Consider the following 22386-nt stretch of genomic DNA (forward strand, 5'->3'; position numbering starts at 1 on the left):
AAATATAATTAGAAAAACTAGAACTATAGGGGAGATTGGGAATAAAAAATAATTATTTTAGAAAAGAATCATAAATTTATACGTACAACAAAGAACATATATTTTTTTGGATCTTATAAGCTATTTCGGAAGTGGCTTTTGCTTCAAAACACAGACTATTCCAAACCAAATTCAGCAGTAATGAACAACAAGTATACTCAGATTATCTTGTTTATGTTTCCAAGTATTTGATTATTTTACCTAACGGGTTGTAACCTAATTACAGATTTTTAGTGACCAATAAATGAAACTGCCTGCAAACTTCAAAACTAAGTTTCAATTTTACTAGCCAGATTCATAATAAGACCTGTGCTCAGTCAACATTTTAATAAGGAGATAAGCATTCTGACAGAGGCATAAAGACCAGCTGAACCAAATATACAGCAGTTCCCAACTAACATGTCAACAGGGTAAATGTGAAATCTACTGATTTTTTGTTTATAGTGATACCGCTCTGGTGTAAAGTATGGGATATTATTTCCATACAGTAAATGGTTAGGTTGTGTCTCTTCTGATAGATGTGTAGAAACAGTCAACAGATCAGAGGGCAAGGTGGCATCAACAAACATCTGTAAGGGAGCCCTGCGCAGATTTATGAGGGTGTGGGCAGGTCCTCTGACAGGAGTGGAAGATGGAGGGTTTTCTTAACAGCTTATGGAGAGTTCATCGTCATGCTCTTTGGCGCTGTAAGACACTGATAACCTACAGTTTTACAAACACAGCTTCTGATGATAAAAGGGCCGTATGTTGGGGGAAAAAAAGGTAAATACCTTATCTATCATGTCCTGATTAACCATCCAGTTCAGTTATCTATCCACTAGTGCTGTGCTGTCCCATATGGCAGCTACTGGCCACATGTGGCTCTTGAACACTTGAAATGTAATTAGTCCTAATTGAGATGTGCTGTAAGCGTAAATTACACACCAGATTTTTAACACTTAGTACAAAGAATGTAAAATATCACATTAATAATTTTTTATAGTGATTACATGTTGAAATGATAATATTGAATATACTGAGTCAAATAAAATATTTTAAAATGAATTTGGGCTTTAATTTTTACTTGTTGCTCATGTGGCTCCTGGAAAATTTAAAATTACACATGTGGCTTGCATTGTATTTCTATTGGCAAGCTCCTGGAGGACAGGAACCACGCTTGATTTACTTTGTAGTTGTAAACCTGGTGCCTGACACCCAGTAGGGGTGCAAAAATGTTTGCAGAACAAAATGCATCCATTTAGGAGTGATATTCTTGACCCAGGCTAAGTATTCCTTTTAAAAATGTTATATTTGATACATGAAAAGGAATATAGAAATTCCTTGCTAACCAGACACAGGAACTGAATATTCTGGTAATTTTTAGACAACTTCCTCATTATCTGAACTCTTGCTACCTACCAATCTCAGAAACCAAAACAGACCTGGGTAGCAAGGGAGATTTGTATCTAAGTATCTAAGTTTGAAACTTAGTAAGAAGTACAAGATGACCAACACTGATGAAGCTATGCGTGTCCTTCTGGATTCCACCCCTTAGTAGAACTGCTATCAGGTTTAGATCTATCATGCTCTTAGTTTTCTTTTTAAATAGTTTCCCACGTGTGCATCCCTAAACAGTGTATTGCTTTCTCTAGTATTTTTGAGCTTTATAAAAAATGCTATATAGTTTGTAGTCTTTTAAAAACTGAAAACATTACTTCATTAGCAATTCTAATTCAACATTTCTTACCAAAGCAATATCAAATTTTTAGCTAGAATTTAAACATTAATTATTTTCCGTGGCCAACAAACTTTTTGTTTTAACATGTTTAGAAGTTACAAAAAGTGGGCAAATGAAGGATTAATTAAAACAATGAGAAAATGTCTTCATAAAGAAAATTTCTTTAAATATCTATGCAAGTGACAAGGATTTTAAACTTAACCAGCTATTACCTCGATAATATAGAGGACTATATTCTTGTAGAAGCAGTACAAAATGCATTTGGAGACTCTGTTATAGTTCCAGGCACCATGAACCATCAATAAATTCTTCAAATACTTGAACTAAAATAAGAGTGGAAAAAAATTAGTATTTTCCTCTTCATAGCGTCAGCTACCTGAGACAAATGGTGTGTTTTGCAGAAATGATACTCTACCTGAGCTATGGAGTAATCAGAAGAATTAGCCGCCTGAAGGCCTTCATTGCCACTTATACCAACACCAACATGCGCCGTCTGTATCATGCTGACGTCATTTGCTCCATCACCAATTGCAAGAGTTATGACTTGGACTTGCTTCTTCACCATCTCGACGACTTCAGATTTTTGAAGAGGAGTAACCCTTAAATTACAACAAATTATCAATTACTTCTGTTTTCTGAGAAAAAGGGATTTTGAAATGTCATTGTCTTGAAGGATAGAAGGAGCAGAAGATTCAAATGAATAGATCTCTGAAGAATCATTATGGAAAAGTCTTAGGTTTGCAAATGTCTAGTTCTCTGTTAACCTGATTGCCACTTTAAGGGAAAAAGAAAGTCTTAGAAGCAAACCTCTAGGTGACAGAAGCTACAATTCCTTGTTAGCACAGTTTAATAGGATGTTTGCATTAATTTGTTAAAGAAATAACATTTGAGTTCAGAAACTCCATTACTTCTTAACAAATAACATCAGAATTTCTAATTCTTCACTTTTGAATGAAATAGAAGGTCAGAAAGGCTGTTGAATGGTGGTCCAAATACTAACTAAAACCTATATTATTCCTGGAAAATTAAAGTTCTGAGCCTCTGCATGCTCATCTTAGATAATGTACTATATATTTAAAACAACTTACGACTCTACTTAAATTAACAGTAGGGAACTGGCTAACCTCTCGACCTGTTCTCAGACACCAAGTGAATCAACCAAAGTAAATACCAAGCGCCTGATGACATAACTCATCTGCCTCAATTTTTTCCAAAAGCTACTGACTAATGGCCAAGTAGAATCAAGCAACCTTTTACACAAACGTGAATTGGGAACCGAGAACACCAGCATCCCTATTAAAATCATATTTGGTATTAACTTTAGAGCAACTTATCACAGACTTTAAAAGCCACTTAAGAAGTAAATTCCACGACAATGACAGGAGGGTTCAAAGACAGAAGGCATCTGCGTAATTAACTTACTATATTGTCCACATTGTATTGGTGAGGAAAGAGAAAGAAAGGAAAACTCAACAGGGAACTGGCTCAGTAAAGTATTAAGACAGTAACTAAATACCAACAAACAAGTAACACATACAACGGGCGTGGGCCAGAAAAATAACTCAGAGCTAAATTCTTTATTAAAGTTAAGTGGAGTAGGTGTCTAATAAAGATCTGCTGGAACAGCTGGTAAATCATTTATTATTTAAAAATGAAGATCATGACTCTGAAAGACTCAATACATCTTTGCACATTTTCCTGATTATCTTAGGAAAAATTCCTAGCAGTAGACACTCTGCACAAACATGTGCCTTCAGGAGGCCCTCCTACCCTTCTGAAAGGCTTCAGCCAGAGCAGCTCCGGTTTTAATTTCATGTTTGAGAATCACTGCATTAGACTGTGAGCTGCTTGCAGAGGGAACCAGTCTCCTCATCTTTGTATTCCTAGTGCTGATCCAGAATAGGTACTCAATAAATGGCTGCTATATGAAAGACTAAATCTTTCTTTGGATTTCCTTTCAGAGTCTGGCAACAGTACAAAATGACACAACTGTGAATACAGCAAGGGAATGAATGGAGGAGGATCAGACCATTAATGGGCTTTTTTGCTGTTAGCCCTCATTTTTCTTTGAAGCAATTTTCATTTCATTTTCACATTTTATTTAATTTTCCTTAACAGGCTAATATAAATTGGTAACTCCACTGGCTTTACGCCAATGTTTTAAACATGGACTACAGCTGACATTTAGTAAATGTCAAAAAAGAACGCTCACCAAAAAATGATCTAAAAAGCAAATGGGAAATGGGCCTGAAAAGAGAAAAGCATTTGAAAACATTTATCAAATTCCCTTCACAATTTAACAGGTTCACAATGTAAATACACTGTGAAGTCACACCATGGGATCAACAGAAATAGAAAACAGTGGTATTTTTTCATAATTGAACATGTGATAAAGGAAATCTCTGCCTGGTGAGCTAATATTAGTGACTTAAAGAAGCACCAGAAAAGAGCTGGATTAAACTTTGTTTTCTTTCTTCATGGCTATTTCAACCAACCACTGCTTTCTCTGCTGGACATTGCAATTTTCAATACCCCCAAATTAAAACTGGTTGAGAATTTTCACCAACTCCGTGGGTATGGTTAATTCAGGTGATAAAAACAGAATACAAATCCCCCTGTCAAGAACAATGCCTGTTTAAAAAGAAAGATGATGATGTAGTGAGAGACATCCCCAGAATCACACTGCCATTGCTACTAGCAAGGGCATCTGCTTCCATTATCAAGCTAAAAGTAGACAACTGGCTTGGAAGAAGATTCAAGAAAAGGTGGAAGTGCTCGTATCTGCCAGGTTTGAAAAATAGCAGTTGGTTGCTAAACAAAGATGACAGATTTAAGTGGGAATTCATAAAAAATAAAATATACGTACTTAAAACATTTAACTCAAAATATAAATGTACAAACGTGTGATGTAGGGCAAAGAACCTTACTTTGCATAGGGGTCTGCTGTTAGAAATTCTGCATATTTTTGTTGCAGAAACCTCACTCATGAGACACAATCCATGGGTGGTTTCATTAAGTGGAGACTAGAATGTAATGATGTCGTCCACCCCAGTTTATTGTTATCTTACCCACCCCAAATTCAACAGCAAATTTTTTAGCAACTCAAAACGTCTCTCTAGAGTATTATTATACCTGGTTTTCCTAGCAAGTTTTGCTAGACTATTTTGATGATTTATGAAATATTTAATTAAATGATGATTACTTTAAGAAGTACAGTAGGAATAAACAGATTAGGGAACAAGCACCCAGTGATGCCCAATGAGCAGCAAGTTGACTCACGGAAGCAAACGTGCAGGTGTGCACTGAAGAGCATCCTTCCAGCTCTGGGCATGATGTGCTGTGGGCATCCATCAGCACGCCCTAGGGAGGGAATGTGCTTTAAGGGGACTCAGATTAGCCAAGCTGAAATCAGTTAAAAAGATCTTCTGCTGTTTTTACAGCATCCATTTAAAAAACTGTTCCTTGCTACAAGGGGGTTACAACATAACAACACAAAATTATAAGACATTAAAAATGAGTGTAGCATAAAGCTTTTTGATATAATTGCCAGTATTTAATAATTTCAGAGGATATATAAATTAGCATGGGCTGCGAGGGGCTTCCTTGATGAGTTAGAATTTGCCTTGGCTTTGACAAGGAGAGGAGAGCTCAGGTCAGGTCAAAGAAATGGCATGTATTAAATTTCTTTAACTTCATGTTAAAAATTCTCCACAATATATTCCTTTCTACTGTTGTGTTTCCACCTTATAAAAGGTCATCCACTTCACTCATTAGAGTTTATTTACTTCCTTGAGTTTTGTACACCTGCTTCTATATTCGTACAATTTCCATAATAGTCTAGAACAACCTTACCACGCAAGTTAATTCTTCCAAATGTCTACCAAAAATCACATATCCATGGCTGAGTATATCTAAAACCTAAATTTTACAAATACCAATAGTGACTCAATGTATAATTCAGAAACATAAAAGTGCTCTGTTTTCCACCCTAGGTATTTTTTTTTTTTACCACCCATGGGTCTGCATCAGAACGTAAATTATTCACAGCTCTCTTCTCTTTCACTGTTGCTCTTTGGTCTTTGGAAGAAGTCAAAGCCTCTATGGAAAAAGACTACATATCCAGCATGTGCTGTAAAGGGCCGGTTTTCTTCCCCATGGCTCCACAAACAGAGGGTGGTCCTTTGCGATACACCCTAGCAGTGCGCTGAGTGCAATATGCTTTTTAGATATTATTTTGGCTGTAGTTTCTGCACATGTTACTCATTATTTTTCTTATTTGCTATGTAGTAACTCTCACTGCCCTGTGAACATTAGATCGGAGTACTGGAAATTTTTACCATTTAGCTAGAAAGTATATAGGGTGGCCCATCTTATATGAGCCTCATTTTTCACTCCTTTAATGGGATTAGCTAAATGAATCACCTTATTGAATGGAATGCGGATAAAGATTATATGTGCATGTATATACACAGACACATAATAAAGAATATTTTAAGGGACTTTTTATAGGTAGCCAAAAGGAGTACAATAATTTATCTTACTGTACTGTGTTTTAGGTCAATAACCTTAAAAAAATTATGCCCATAATATAATATTATCTCAGAAACTTATACTATAAACTTAAAAGTTACTATAAAGTTGCCTTTAGGAGGTGAATCTAGAAAAAAATTTTAAGAATATGGAAGAAAATAGTATTTCTTAATTATCCTGAAGTGTTTTTTGTAGTGACCCTGTATTTATAGAGCCCCCGTATTCACTAAGCTTGAGGGCTGCTCCTGGTGACTATTTAGAGATCAGGATCATTAGTGGGGGGACATGTTGTACTTTCCTTTGCAACAAACTTCCCAAGACTTCTTCTTGTGATATCAGTCTACTCCCTATTGAGTGATATTCTGCTGACTAATAAAGAAATTATAAAAAGAGAAAAAAACTTATGAGATCTTACTTGACTCGTCTTTGAACTAAAATTTGTTAGGTTCTTATGAAGTTTTGAATTAAGGAGGAATTAAAATACGGCAAAAAAATCTGTTACATGTTCCAAAATCACATAAATAATATAACACTTCTAGAAACTCATCATCAATTTTTTACTGCAATGAAAGCCACTTATATAGCAAATCCTAAAAACCATACTTAGCATATGGTACATAATGAAACATTCAACCACTTCTAGATAAGAGAACTGTGTTATTCAAATGACTGATGAGTGAGCACTTTCCTAGCCTCCAAAAGCAACATCTGTTAATATACTCTGCACTCAGAAGCATCAAGGAAACGTTATAATATAGGGATTAAGTCTACAGAAATAAAATACAGATAGTCTTTTCACAAGACAAAAAAGGAAGGTAACTTTAAAAAAAGATTTCTTTTGCGATGCATTTTTGATGCAAAACGTCTCTTTTGTGGAATTTATGTTGTTATAGGTAAATTACTACTGTCTTCAGTTTCAGTAGTTCAGGTAATATTTTAAATAGTGACTGATCATATTGAGAGTGTATATTTGAATATGCATGTATGTGTGTATGCGTAGGCACTTCAACTACTAACTGGCAAATATACCTTATAAAAGGCACTAAAAAGAAAACTCCTCCTAATAGAAATCTTTATTATAGTATTCATAACATAGAGCAGTTTGTCCCCAGTGCTATAGTTCATTAAAAAAAAATTTGTATCTATATCTCTCGATCTATCATCCAGTTATCTGGAACCTAGCTCTGTACTCAGCACATAGCAGATGTAGAAACGGTAGTGAAACTGAATAAATGGAAATTTTGCAAGAAAGAGAAATTCATCTCATTACTCGATTACAATTCATTCATTTCTGACTGTTCACTGTTGGGAGGCAATCTATTTAATCTTCTCTGTGTCTAGAGTATAGAGGAACTATGTAAAAGATACTGGATTCTCCAGGCTTTCTGACATGGATGGGACAGACAGGTAAAAAATTATTAGGTGGAGAAGGAAACACACTACTACTTCAAGAAAAAGTGAGTATATTCAGAATGGATTAGAGCCAGATGAGGAGGGCCTCTGCATGTCACGATAAGAAAGACTGAACATCATAGCTAGCTCTAAGCAACAGGAGACATTAAAAGTTTTTGAGCTAAAAAAGAACATGGTAGAAGCAGTGTCTTAAAAATATTTGGATTGCTCAAAAGATAATTATATCCTTGTAACATAGCTAGATATCTATATTTTATATATATATATATATATATAAATATTTATGTATCTATGTATCTGAATTTTACCTGGGATAAGGGCAATAAAAATGGAAAGAAAGGACATATGGGAAGGGGTTGGGGGGGTTTTGAATGAAAGTGGAATCAGAGATGACCCTGTGATTTCAAATTTGGATGACTGGGAAAATGACAGATTAAACATAAATAGAAAAGGATTTTATGGAGGAAAATTATCAGGGAAGTTCTAGACACTCAGAAATTCAGATAGTGGTGGAATATCCTAGTGGAATCATTAAGCACGCTGACTGAAAAGTCAGAACTGAGCTTAGAAAAGAATGCAGAGCTGGGGATGTGCATTCAGATGTCATTCATTTATCAAGTATTTAGTTATCCTTTGGTATGTGACGAAATTTCTATGGAAGAACTTAAGAGAAGAAAGTAGAAGATCTCAGGACCCTCCTTCTGCCCCTAAGAGATATTAATTTAAGGACTTTTACTGAGCTACTGTCTCAGGAGTTAAATATTAAGGTCCTATATGACGGTGGCCTCTCTAGGGATGCTTGCTCCAAGGAGACAGAAGTGGTAGAGAGAGAGAGAAATTTCTCCCACAGAGGACAAGGCCTAGCCACTTCTCTCTGTCTAGGGAACTGGTATGCTCCCAACTGGGAAGCACATCTATTCCAGAAGGCCTAGAGTTCCTCCCTCTTTTAGCTTTCCCCTTTCGTGACCTTGCTTTCAGGATCCCCTTTCATGACCTTGCTTTCAAGAGTGGTAAGACGTATGGTCTCCATCTCTTCCCATTCTCAATATCTGGTTGAAGCCCACATGGGCGCTGGGCTCTCTTGCCTTTTCTCATGACTCTGGATAGGTAAGGAAGGGCTGGAGCTTCTTTAGGTTGAAAGAAAATCAGCTTGCCCTTCCTTTTTTCCTTCCCTCTCTTCTCTCCTATGTGGATGGGTTTCTCCAAGGAACTTTCTCTCATCTTAGAAATACCTAGTGGAAGATAAGAACAAGTGGTAGCACAGGCTATTGACAGAAAGTAGAATAAAACTCTGAAGATGCCAGGAGTTAAAAAATGAGTTCAATAAATTTCAGGGTCACAATTAGCAATGATCTGTGAGAAACCTTTGGGGAAACAGTAAGTGGTGGATACCTGTTAGAAGGTAAATGGCATAGAGGGAAAGAGTGGTATGCCAGGGGCCACAGATGAACAAACAGGTGAGGAAATCTTTTCAGTTTGACTGTTCACTCCCCATGGTGCCCTGTGCAAGCCCAGGCTGACCAGTGTAAGGGGCTGAGACTGGGCTGGATGGAGCTAAGGGGCTCCTCTCTCATTGCAACTGTAAACTTTGGCTTAGGCTTGGAATTTGTGGAAACTCAAAGTACCCAAAATAACATGCTTAAAAAACAAAATATCACCTCAATTCCAATACCCTAAGGCTAGGACCCCAGGAAAATTCCTACCTCATGCCTTGGAACAGGAAAGTCAGAGCTTACTGGTCAACCTCAGGGCATGGAGCCAGGTGGGAATAAGCGCCAGTGACACAGTGTGCTGACAAACCCTCGAATGTTACCTCAATCCCATCAGAATGTGGCAGCCTCTAACAAGAACGGCGCTTGGGTAAAGGAACTAGGGGAAAAGGGATTTACTGAGCTCAGACTGAGCCCTGACTCCAACTTTATCTCAAGTTAGGACTTCGCTTTCACCTTTTTCCCAAAGGGATATTACTGCCATTAGGGCAAATGGGGAAAAATGGTCTCAGAAGCAAAACTTGTAAGACAGGAAATCATAAGCACAAAAGAAATACGACGACTTATAGGAAAGAACAACTAGTAAAAATCAATATAACAAGAATTTAAAAGAAGTATGATAAAAATCCTAGGAAAGATATGGGAAGATATTGGAAACACGAAACTAGAAAAAGCAGTTATAATGAAGAACCAACTGAAAGTAAGTCATAAAAATATAACTGCTGAAGTAAAGAAGCCAATAGTAAACTGAGTGGTAAGTACGACAGAGCCTGAAAGTTCAAAAAACTGTCCAAAAATAATTCAGGAAATCAAAGTAAAGACTGTGAGAAAATTGAAAAGAAATAGAAGAATAGAGGGGACTACAAACATATAATAGGAGTCCAAAAAGAGACTAAAAAGGGACAAAATGAAAAAGAATGATTAATAATTTTCCAGAATTAAATACAGACATATGTCCTACATTAAAAGGGCTCATACAGTGCCAAAAAGAAATATAAGAAAAAGGTACCTACCTTAGATACATTATGGTTAAATCAAGATTAAGAAAAATTTCTAAAGGCTCCTAGAGAGAAAAAGCAGATTCCTTACAAAGAAACAAGATCTGATTGACAATGGATGAATGCACAAAACTAATATCTTCAGTTCTTGTCTCTTTATGGGGAGGGGACAGGGGAAGGAAGACATACTAATACATACAGACAATAAGCACAAATATGGTTATCAAAACTTTAGAAATAACCAGACAAAGAATAGATATAGATTGTAAAATTTTCAAACCAGCAGAAGAAAATATGATTTAGACAGTGGAAGGTAGGGGGAGAAAAAAAGAAACAAAAAGCATAATAAGTGGAAAACACAAAATAAAATTGAAGAAATGAGGCCTAATATAGAAATAACTCTAATAAATAGAAATGGTTTAAATTCACTGATTGAAAGAGATTCTCAGGTTGGAGTTAAAAAAAAAAAGATCTGGCAATATGGTATCTAAAAGAGACACACTTTATAACAACAGCTAACGTAAGATACTTATTTGTTCACTATGTTCTAAGCTCTTTACTTGTTTTAACTCATTCAGTTCTCAGAAGAACTGTACATGAGATAGGTTACTATTTGTTCTTTTACAAATGAGGACACTTAGGCACAGAAAGATTATATAACTTAAGGTAATACAGCAAGTAAATGGTGAAGCCAGGATTCAACCCTAAGCAGTGCGGATTTAGAGACAGCATTCTTAATCACTATATTTACAGAAAGATTGAACTTAAGGGTTTAGGGAAAAAAAAAAGACAAGGCACATACGAAACAAAAGAAAGCCAGTTTAGCAATTTTAATGCCAGCAAAACAGAATTTAGGACACAGAAAAGGCCATAATGGTCAGAAAGAAATATTTATGTATGCTAGCAGTCCTCTCACCAGAAATATTCGATTAGACCATATAAAAGAGAGATTGATAGCATTTCTAAGAGTAAAAATTTTTAATAATAATCACTAATGCATGAGTACATATATTAACTCATTTATTCCTCCCAACTTTATGAGAGCAATTATTTTTATCTCTATCTCAAAGACGAAGAAACTGAAGCCGGAGAAGTTACGCAACATGTTACTCAGCTAGTAAGAGGTGGAGCCTGAACTTAGATTCTGGAAAATCTGGTCCCAGAGCCTGAGTGCTAGAGCAAGCAGTATCACAAGCAGAGAGAAAAGGGTGGATTGTTTTCTAAGTGGTATTGGGAGAATTTGCTCACTATGTAGAAGTGAATAACACCTGATCCCTTCTCTTCACAAGATACACAAAAATAAACTTCATATGGATTAAAGACCTATATGGAATACAGAAAGCTGTAAAGTTAACAAAAGAAAATGTAGGAGAATAGCTTTGTGAGTGGGAAGTTCTTACTATCCAAAAGGCACAAACCATAAAGGGAAAAATTAATGGAATTTGACTCTCTCAAGGTCAGTGATTTCTGTTCAAAGAAGAACATCACAGGCAGAATTAAGAAGGGAGTCAGACTAGAAGATATTTGCCATGTCTATAATAACCAATATTCAGAACACACAAAGAATTCTTGTACATAAGCAGAAAAAAAGATAGGAAACCCAAAAGAAAGTTCAGTACCTCTTATCCCTCTTCAATGTGCTCCTTTTCTTCATAGTTACCATTGACTTCATATAAGTCCATCTGATATATAATAAATCATTACCATTCTCACACACACACATACAGAGCAATTATTGTCTTTTGACTATGTGTGTGTATTTATTTTACTAAACAATAGCTACAATGTGAAGGCAGGGATTTTTTCCTGTTGTTCACTGTTCTATTTATAGCACTTATAAAGGTGCCAATCACAAAGTGAATGCTTGAAAAACATCTGCTGAATAAATGAATGAAAAAAATGAATGAACTTCAAAAGCAGAAATCTAGAGAGGTAAATAGTTATATGAAAAGATACTCAATCTCCCTAGTAATCAGAGAAACGAAAATCAAAACAACAAGGTGCCACTTTTCAAACATCAAATTGGCAAAGTTACAAATTCAGGAACGCCAAGTGCTGATGTTAAGGTAAGGAAACGGCAACCCTCCTACATGGATAGTGCAGCTGTTTTGGAGCAATGTGGCAATTCAGATTGAAATGAAATATACATACAGCCCACAGCCAAACACTCCCATTCCTAAGTATATATCCTAGAAAAACACTTGCATGGACGCATAGAGAAGATATTCATTTCAGCACTTTCCGTGGGAGCAAAGATTTAGAGGCAACCTATGTGGCTGTCACTACAGGAACAGATAAATAAAGGGACGTGTAATAGTAAGCAGTGGTGAGAAGAAATAAACCTGTTCTACATATGGTAACATGAATAGGTCTCAAAATTGTAGAAAAATAAAAGAGGCAAAAAATTTATGCTGGAATATCATTACAAATACATATGTATCCCTCAATTCAATGCACATGTAACAACATTATATGTTTTTCATAGCTACACATATATACAAATAAAGTGTGGCGGATGGATGGGAACATATTAAATACTTGAGAATGTTTTCCTAAGGTGGAGTGAAGAGAAAGTAACTGGGTATGAAGGGCAAAAACTAAAATAACATATAAAAATCAAAGTAGAACTTGCTTTAGTTCAAGACTGTAGGACGCTTCCAGCTTAAGGAGAAGGCTAGCTTGGATATCTCCCTGCCTGATTCCTCTGCTGCCATTGTCCTCTAGCACCTTGTTGGCACTTCCCCCAGAACAGACGGAAGGCATTGGGGTGACAGAGCAGGATCCATGTCTGTGGTCCTGGGTTCCTCATATATCTCTTGCTGAGATATACAAATATCTATTGACAATTCATTTTATTTATTATTTTATTTTTGTGTGTGTGTGTGTGTGTGTGAGGAAGATTAGCCCTGAGCCAATACCTGTTGCCAATCTTTCTCTTTTTTGCTGAGGAAGATTGGCCCTGGGCTAACATCCGTGCCCATCTTCCTCTACTTTATGTGGGACGACTGCCACAGCGTGGCTAGATGAGCGGTGTGTAGGTCCATGCCCGGGATCCAAACCTGCAAACCCCCGGCCGCCAGAAGTGGAGTGCATGAACTTAACCACTATGCCACTGGGCTGGCCCCCACAACTCATTTTAAAACAAATTGACTTCTGGAAATACCCACATTTTAAGGCGTTTTCTTGAATTCAATGGCACAGAAAAATTTAATGGAGACTCCAGACTGTGCAGCTGTCACCACAGAAAAAATGTCAGTCATTTTTGAGGAATCATGGAGAAAGGTAAACGTGTCAGGTAAGGAGAGATGGGAAAATGTCTCAGTTTTCACGAAGAGAGACTGGAAATTACAGACTAGGGAACTTGGGGTGAATTCCATCAATATTCTAGGAAAGTTCTGTCAGAACCGACTCTCTCTATCATTCATTCATGAGCCACAGACACTCCATAACAGCAGACTATGGCCCCAGGGTCAAATCCGGGCAGTGGCTTGTCTTTTACATCAAATCTTACTGGATCACAGGGTGCACCCATTCAATTCCATATTGTCTAGAGCTGCTTTCAAGCTACAATGGCAGAGCTGAGTAGTTGTGACAGAGATCGTATGGTCCGCAAAGACTAAAATGTTTACTATCTGGCTCTTTACCGGACAAGTTTGCTCATCCTTGCTCTATAAAATGCTCCCTCTTGGAACATGCTACCCAGAACCACCTCCTTTTTCAAGCCTTAACTTAAAGCCTGGCATTTTACATCCATTTCTTGTCTTTCTGGCTGCTCTCTTGCTAACATGCCTTTTGTTTCTCAAGACCATCTTTTCCTTAGGGTGCTATCTCTCCTTTCTCTTTACTCCATGCCCCACAGCTGCTAGACAGACATGACCTACATCCTACCTGGTCTTGACTCCTGGAACTCTAGCCTGGCTCACAACACCAAGCCTTTAACTTGCCCTAAGTGGGCAGGGATGGCTCAGACAGGTTTATTAAAAAGAAGGTAATCACTAGAAACCATCATGGATTCACGGAAAACCAGTTACGCCAAACTAACTCTGCCTTCTTTTCCCACACAATCAGGTCAATAGACTGACCAATCAGAGAAATGTTAGAGGTTCCACACATCATGTCCTCAGCAAATCAGAAAATGAAGTCCTTTCATTCTATCACTGTAGAGCTGAAGGAGGACTGTAAGCCATCTATTAGGTGGATTTGTATTTGACTGAAGAATACATTAGAATGCTGATTTATTGATTTATATAAAGCTTTAGTGAGGCCTTTAGTGGAGAGCTATGGAGCTCTGAATTTGAAATTGATGAACAGAAAAGAATCAAGAATTTGAACGTAGTTATGGAAGATATATATACTTATTTAAATTTAGAAAGATGTGAAACAGAAAAAGACTCAAATAAATAAGATAGCATTTAAGAGGGATGGTGATGGAAATCGAGATAGCAGGTACCCTTAGGAGGATATTAAAACTAAAGGGAGCATGAGGGTGCTTCTCGGGTGCTAGTCATGCTTGGGTGCTCGATACAGGAGTGTGTTCACTTTGTGAAAATTCACTGAGCTGCACACTTACGTACTTTCCAGTACAGGTTAACTCTGTTTTATCAGAATTATATAATCTGCAGTTCTAACGGGTGTGCGGTGTATGTGGGTGTGTGTGTGTTGGTGATGGTGGTTTATTTAAATTGAAACACATCTAAAACTATATAATGTTGAATTACAGTGGGATTCTACAGCATTTAGATTTCTCATATTTTTAGAAAATTTACCATCAAGTATGGACTTCCCTGGTGGTGTACATCATAACTGGCTACCAGGCTGTAACACGGCCATGCAGTTCCTTTAGCAGTGCTCAGTAGAGGTAGAATAGCAAATGAGATGGACAGAGTTGAGCAGCTTATTATTATATTATGTTAAAGCAAAATATGGGCATTTTATGAAGTTAATAAAATTCATGCAGTGTGTCCTCTTTTAGCCATACATGTATGAAATATTCTCTCGACATTTCCAACATTTATTCATATTTTCTTGGAAGCAAACATACGGTTGACATTCATTAACAGTTTGTAAGTCTTCTGAAAGCCAAACATCTGCTTGGCATCCAACGGTGTTCACAAACTTTTTGCTTTAAAGGAATGTCTGTTGAGCATTTATTAGCTTCACTTGTGCTTTATAACTACTCTTTAAGTAGGACATGTATTTAGAGAAATCCTTAAAGTTTAAAGTTTAAAACAATCCCAAAAGATTCAATAAGTAGATCTGCCTTGACCCTTTCTTTAACATACTCATGCTATGACAGAAAGTATTCAAGGTGTCCCTTTAGACCTCTTCTTGGAGGACCCCTTGAGTGGACTAAGGTGAAAGGTTTTGCCTGGAATGCCACTCCCGAGTGACGACACTCACTGAAGTCAAGTGTTTTTTTATGCACTATGGGGAAAATGGCCTAAAAGGGGGTTAAACTTTGACTAGAGATGTTGCAAGTAGGGAAAAATGCTTACTTCAATTTAACTTCTGCTTTTCAGAAGACATGAGTACATAAATTATGTAGAAGAACAGTGATTACCAGACAGTCTAAAAGCTGGAGGCTCTGGGCCAATTTTCAACCAACTGTCACAGAACATAAGTTTCAAAATATGTTTAAACTAAACTGACAACTATAGAAAAAATGTAAAATTCTTTGAAAGGCTGGGTTATGTGAACTGACCGGGATCTCAGAAACCACACGCTATGGAACACACAGCAATACTTCACTGCAACTCTTCTGGAGGGAACATTAAGAGGCAGAACAGATGCTTCCCCAAATTAAGCTGATCCAGGCAGTAGACAGACTCTTCCCAGCACAGAGTGGCCAACAGAAGTAGCCACATTTTTTGGTTCGTCCAAAAAATGAAAATGCTATAAGTCCTCTGGCCCAGAAGGTTTCAAGCTGGAAGGAGATAACTCAGGAAGGGTGCATGTGTGTGTGTGGGTTTCCCACCTTTCTATGACACAGAAGCTCCACTCTTAGCTGCTTTAGATATCCAGGCTCCCTGGAGGATCTGAATCATTGCTATATGCCAGTCTCTTCATTTCACAGGTTAGAAAACCAAGGCCAGAGAGATTCCATTAGGTATCCAAAGTGCCAGAAAGGTAGAGTCAAAACAAGAATTTCATGAAACCCCAGCTAAAATGCCATTATAACAATTACACAAGCGGTTAGATCTTAGGACATAAAATATTGGTAACCGACATGAGGCATTATTTGTCTGGCACAGTTACTTTGCAGAATAGCCCTTGATGTGTACACAAATCTCCATGAGTCTCAGAGGAAGCTTTTCCTCCCTCTACCTTTCCAAAGAGTTTCAGGGAGTCTGTAACCCCTAAAATGGTGCATTCAATTTTACATGTTTGTGTGTATGTGTATTTTTTTTTGGAGGAGATGGCCTATAGGTTTCATTTGTTCTTCAAAATTATCTGCGATCACACCAAATGATAAGAATCGGTGTACTCGAGCAAGGGAATAGAGGGAAGAAGGACCACAAAGAAGTAGTTTATGTTCATAACTAGAAAAACTTACCAGAAACTACCCTAAAACCAGAGGCATATTTCCTATTAAACCACTCAGGTTACACAGGTAAATGTGCACAGAGGTAAAAACAAAAGTTACATGGTACCCATGAAAATACAGTACTTGGTACACTGATAAAAACAGATTTCATTTTACTTCTTGGGTTTTACATACTTAAAAAAATTATCTGAGGTATAACATGCAACCTTCACTTTATAAACCAAAACCAGGAGTCCAAAGCCCTGAATAATTTGGGGACGAGGGGATTACTTCTGTCTCTGAATATTCTCTTCAGAAAATGGTGGTGAATAAGAGATGTAACGACTACTGACTGAGAACAACTGTTTCTTTAAATTCCACTGTAGACTCTTCAGGGAAAACGCTCATCTTTATAACTGTGTCAATTAGGCAAACACTAAAAACGGCCTTCTGCCCTTTATGCTGATAATGTCAGGGAAGAAAGGGGCCGATGTAATCCCAAAGATGGAGCTAAATCGAGCGCTTCATTATCCATTATGGGAAGGCTCTCCCTTCTACTTCCACTCCAGCTATGGCTCAAGAGAAGCCTGCAGAGGAAGCACCGATTCTGAATTACCTTCATGTGCGGACTGACAAGACATAGACTGGAAAGTAGTTTGAGGGGAAAATCCATCAAGCCAGAATGAACATAAATGAATTTGGGAAACAGTACCGTACTGTGTTTTGAAATAATATTCAATATTTATTTGGAGCGTCTCTTATAATAGAGTAAAATAGAGAATTTCCTGAGGTTGGGAAATTGTAATCATCTGAGAAATCTGGAGTGACACTTGCATTTAATTGTAAAGAACGATAGACAGAATTGTCCACCTATTCCTCACCAGAGATGGAAGCATTATCATAGAAATTACGCTGCGAGGTCAGTAAGCTAAATGACATGAAGACGGTCTGTGCCAATAGTTTAAATGCCAAGAGGCACCAGTCCAAGAAGGTGCACAGACATCAATCAAGCAGTGGCACTGATGTAATTATGGGCTTAGATGAATTCTCAAAGCCAGACCGGAAGTTGAACCACAGTCCTTACGGGAAAAGAGAGAGTATGAAGGTAATTAGAAGAAAAAAGCTGAGGAAAGATATTTTACTTAAAAAAAAAAAACAAAAAAAAACCAACCCTAAAACTCAGTGTCTGCATAGGGACCTTCATGGTCCTCAAACATGCATAAAATAGGATGGAGGGAGGAAGCGGCCACACACATCTTTATAAGTTCAGTTTCAGAGCTGAGCTGCACGTGCATGGCAGAGTGTGATTCCCTCCCAGGGGCCTGGGGCTTGGAGGAGCCCTGAGGTCCATGTGACTTGTGAGCATCCAGAACAAGCATCTCGGGAGGGAATTACACAAGCACAGAACATATTTTTTCTCCCTTGACTCTGCTTTCTAGTTTTTCTCTCCCTCTGCTATTGTTTAATTTTGTGATTCAACGTTTTGAAGAATGGTGGGAGGTACTGTGTTAAGCAATGCTCTAAGAATGAGGCTCAGCTGCAATGACCACATGATGAAAACTGGCCTCCCACGTCTTTCAAACCAACTGTGACTGTACTTAAAAGAAAGATAGATACACGAAGGAAAGCAGGGAGGAAGTCTTATTCTTCCTCGTATGTGCAGCATCTATGTCCAGCACACAGTAGGCACGGATCAGATGCCGACTCAAGGGAACTGGTCATTTTACCTAAATAGCTCTGTATTCTGCTTTGTTTCCAAATAGAATCCAACAGTCATATCACTTTATGTGCTTTTGAGCAATCTTCTGTTGATCCTTGTGATCCCATTAGTGAAAGTGATTAAACAACCAAATCTGGCACAAAATTACCCTGATGAAGAGTGTCAGAGTTGCACATTACTGAGACTTGGTCAAGAGATTAGCAAGGAATCAAGACAAGTCACTGGAAAAGCAGATTTTAAAAAGTATGAGGATACCAAAGTGCAAATGAGACAGTCAAGATAAAATAATTTCCAATTCTTTCTTTATGATGAAGCAAAGAGCCTAATTATTACTAATATTAAATATCTGTAAAATATATTGTCCAAGAGCTTTCTAATAATATTATTTATTAATACATGCCACAGAGAAGAAAAATAAATGACTAAAATAATTAGATTCCTGGGAATAACAAGCAACTCTTAATTCTCTGAGTATGATATAATTTTATAGGCTGAAATGATGCTTATAAAGGGTTCTTATTAAGTATGGTTTAAATTATATTTTATAAAGTATACTTCAACTGAAAATTAGGAAATAATCTACAAGGCATGGCTTATAAATTTGGAGACATATTATACACAGGATATTTAAGTGAATAAGCCTCGACATAAAAGATTTAAAAAGCATAACATTTTTCTATTCATAAATGTATTTTAAAGATAATAAAAAAAGCAAATAGAATAATTTTAAGATAATGTTAAAAGAACAGATTCTGAGAAATTCTTCAGAAGCCCTGCTAACATTTCATCTCCCAGGAAGAGAAAGCAATTTGAGCAACTGCTACCATGGACCTAGTCTGACCAGCTGGTAAGATTTAATAAGCAGACGATAAAGAGGAAAACCCTTAGGTTTCATGGTGAAGAGGCTGGGCATAGTCACGAATAATATTTTAAATTTTAGGAAGACATAGGGTAAACAATTTAGACAAAGAGATGGGGAAGATTCTTCAATAAGATGTTCAGGAAGGATCAGAGCTAAATAGTTTACAAAAATACAATTCTATGGATTAGGATTTGATAACTCAAAACAGATTTTAATTTAGAATACAGGCAATATTATAAATTAGAAGGAAGAGGACTCTACAATCAATAAACAGCCTTTAGGAAAATGCTCAGCTCTTTGGAAAATTGATTCAGTTAGTGCCTCTCATCCTGCCCCAAAGTAAGTCCTAGCAGCAGGATCAAAGATTTGTGTAGAAAACAGAACGCTTACAGAAATAACTCTCGATGGAAATGCAGGTAAAGAATCTATTTTAAACACAGAAAATCGCAAGAAACCTCTCAATTCAAATTATAAACAATAATTATTAATGATTGTTAGGATTCACTTTTCAAAACTCTACTACTAAATTTTATCCCAGTTTGTGAACCTTAAATCTTGAGTCAGTGAAAAAATAAAAACCTGACATTTACAAATTTTGGATAGAATAACTTCAAGGAACGTTAAAAATCAAGAACTTAGGATCAAGGTGCTCTTTCCTGAAATCTGACATTATTAAGGAGAACTTACCTGCAGCAAATAACAGCTTTGCATGACAAAGCTAAGTCCAGGAAATACTGTCGTACTCCGAAAGTTAAGGCATATTTGAGGGTCTTCCCATCAATTATAAGAGCACAATTACTCTCTTTCCCAAGAGTATCACCGAGGGTCGTGCAGTGACGACTGAGAGTTTCCCTCGTTCCCTGTAAAATTAAACAAAAACGTCCTCAACGTTTACTCCCAACTGTCCTACTAAGATGCTTTAAGGATGTTCTGCAACTACATTTAGTTATTTTTAGTGCTTTTTATGTTTCAAATGGCTTTCATGTACCTGCACTCATTTGATTCTCACAAAAGCCCCTGAAAGGAGATTGGACAAACGTTATCAGAAAAAGGAAGTTACTCGCTGAAAGTCACAGCTGTTCCTACCAGGGTTGGGAAGAGATTACAAGTCACCCATTCCTCTGCAATCTTTGCTCATTACTCTAACCACACAATCACAATCCTGAAAAAATATTTTCAGTAAATTACCTTGTTAAAAAACAACAACATTGTCCTAATTTAAGAACTAGTCAAAAGTGCACAGTCATGAATCAAGGGGAAAAGTTGGAGAAAATAATTTAAATTATTTATGGGTATTCTTTCCGAAGTATTCAGTGCTATTGAAACTTAATTCCCAGTAACCAAGAGGAGGAAATGCAGTATCTGTAATCTCTTGCCACTTCATGAATTGGCTTCTATACCTTTAATCATGATTTCATGATGCTGTATTTTAGTTGGGGATGGTGACATGTGGCTTGGTAATCTTGATGGATCAAATAAAAGAACCCCTTCCATCAATGACGAGTTCACTTTCAGGCACAATAAAATCCTTTAGTGTCAGGGAAAGCTTTGTTCATCTCAACTATACAGAGGGGTTGTATCTGTCTCTCTGTCAAGAACTGCTTTCCCAGCTCTTCAAAGGCAAAGTTTCAGGATATTTAGTTTTTCTCTCCAAATCCTGTAGACTCTTCCTAGAACCTAATGGGGCCAGCTTTCTGTTTTATAAGAGCCCTAACACTCTGAAGAAATAGAACACTGGCTCTGCACAAGGAAATATAAGGAACAATCCCCCTCCCATTAGAGTTTTGTTCTGAGTGGTTATATCTGAGCAGTTATTTACATAATAAATACAAAAATATATTTCTATAATAAAATATACCAATAAAATATTTATATAATAATTTTTTTTATATTCAAGAAAGATATAATTATTGTTCCAATTTAAGAATGTGGTACAGTCATTTTAAAGTTATTTTCACAAAGAGGGAAGCAAAGGCACAGGTAATTGAAATTTTACATTGGGGATTTTTGAAGGTGTTCCTGCATTTGTATTCAAATGTGGTTCACACTATGTTCTGGAATTTCAGAATCTGTTTATCAAAATAATAGAGCCATGTTGTACTGTAAAGTAAGACTGCCCCATTTTCCCAACACTGAAACTTCATTTAATGCTTCCCTTGTTTCCTGTCACACACAGTGACACCAAGGACCACCATACAGCAGCATTCTTTCCAAAATTTTCTGTTCACACTTTACATGGTGGGGGGCAGGGGGAAAGTAGCTGTTTTAACTTATAGGCCTCACCCTCCTATTTCCTGCTGGAAATTTTTGGCCCAAGACGACTTAAGAAAAGGAGGTGAAAAATGTCAGTAAAATTCTGCAAGCAAAATTTACCACTGACAATCTATGGTAGATTGCCCTAGATCGTCTTAAAAACAAATTCACACAGATTAAATGAACAAACAAGTCAATCAATGAGCGGATAAAAAAATCAAATCAAATAAAATTTATTTTAGCACATACTACACACTAGGCATGGTTCTAAGGGCTACACATACAGACACAACATCTCAGTTAAACTCATTACAACCCTATGTGGGAGGCACTACGATTATCCCCATTCTGCAGATGAGAAACACAAGACAGAGGTTACAATCCTTGCCCACGAACACATGCTGATAAAGTAGTGAAACCAAACTCAGAATTACATTTCTGTGCTAGCTTGTCTTTCTCTACATAATAATCCAGCAAAAACAAAGCCAACTTTAGACAGTACCAGGCAGATCAAACTATAAATGGAACGCCCACAACATTCCCTCTGCTGTTTCCCTAGAGCTTTCATCATCTGTCTCTCATCTCTTTACCTCCAACGGAGATTTCTCTTTATAAAACAAATTTAAAACACGAATCATGTCTCTTCTTGCTCTAAAACTTTTCAATGGCTTCCTACTGTCTACATGATAAAGTCTAAACTTCTTACAATGGCACTGAAGGCTTTCCACACTCTAAGCCCAACTAACTTTGGTTCATATTTCCTTTACAAACTTGACTCCTCTATTACCTCTCTCTGGAATGCCCTTTTCTCCGGTGGATAGCTATCACCTTCTAAACCACC

The 22386-nt window shown here is 37.0% G+C and overlaps 1 protein-coding gene across 3 annotated transcripts in view; it reads right to left on the bottom strand.

Moving 5' to 3' along the window:
• The window catches only part of ATP8A1 (ATPase phospholipid transporting 8A1), a 219198-nt gene that overhangs the window by 49988 nt on the left and 146824 nt on the right, over positions 1-22386 (bottom strand). For all 3 annotated transcript variants that reach the window (XM_087434255.1, XM_004419020.3, XM_087434256.1), the window contains 3 exons: positions 19980-20152; positions 2172-2355; positions 1969-2079 (listed from right to left, as the gene is read on the bottom strand). In XM_087434255.1, coding sequence (XP_087290381.1) covers positions 1969-2079; positions 2172-2355; positions 19980-20152 — 468 coding nt within the window. The remainder of the gene's footprint in view (positions 1-1968; positions 2080-2171; positions 2356-19979; positions 20153-22386) is intronic.

This window comes from Ceratotherium simum, chromosome 8, assembly GCF_057802395.1.
Source record: "Ceratotherium simum simum isolate JZ-2026a chromosome 8, ASM5780239v1, whole genome shotgun sequence".
Lineage (NCBI taxonomy): Eukaryota > Metazoa > Chordata > Mammalia > Perissodactyla > Rhinocerotidae > Ceratotherium > Ceratotherium simum.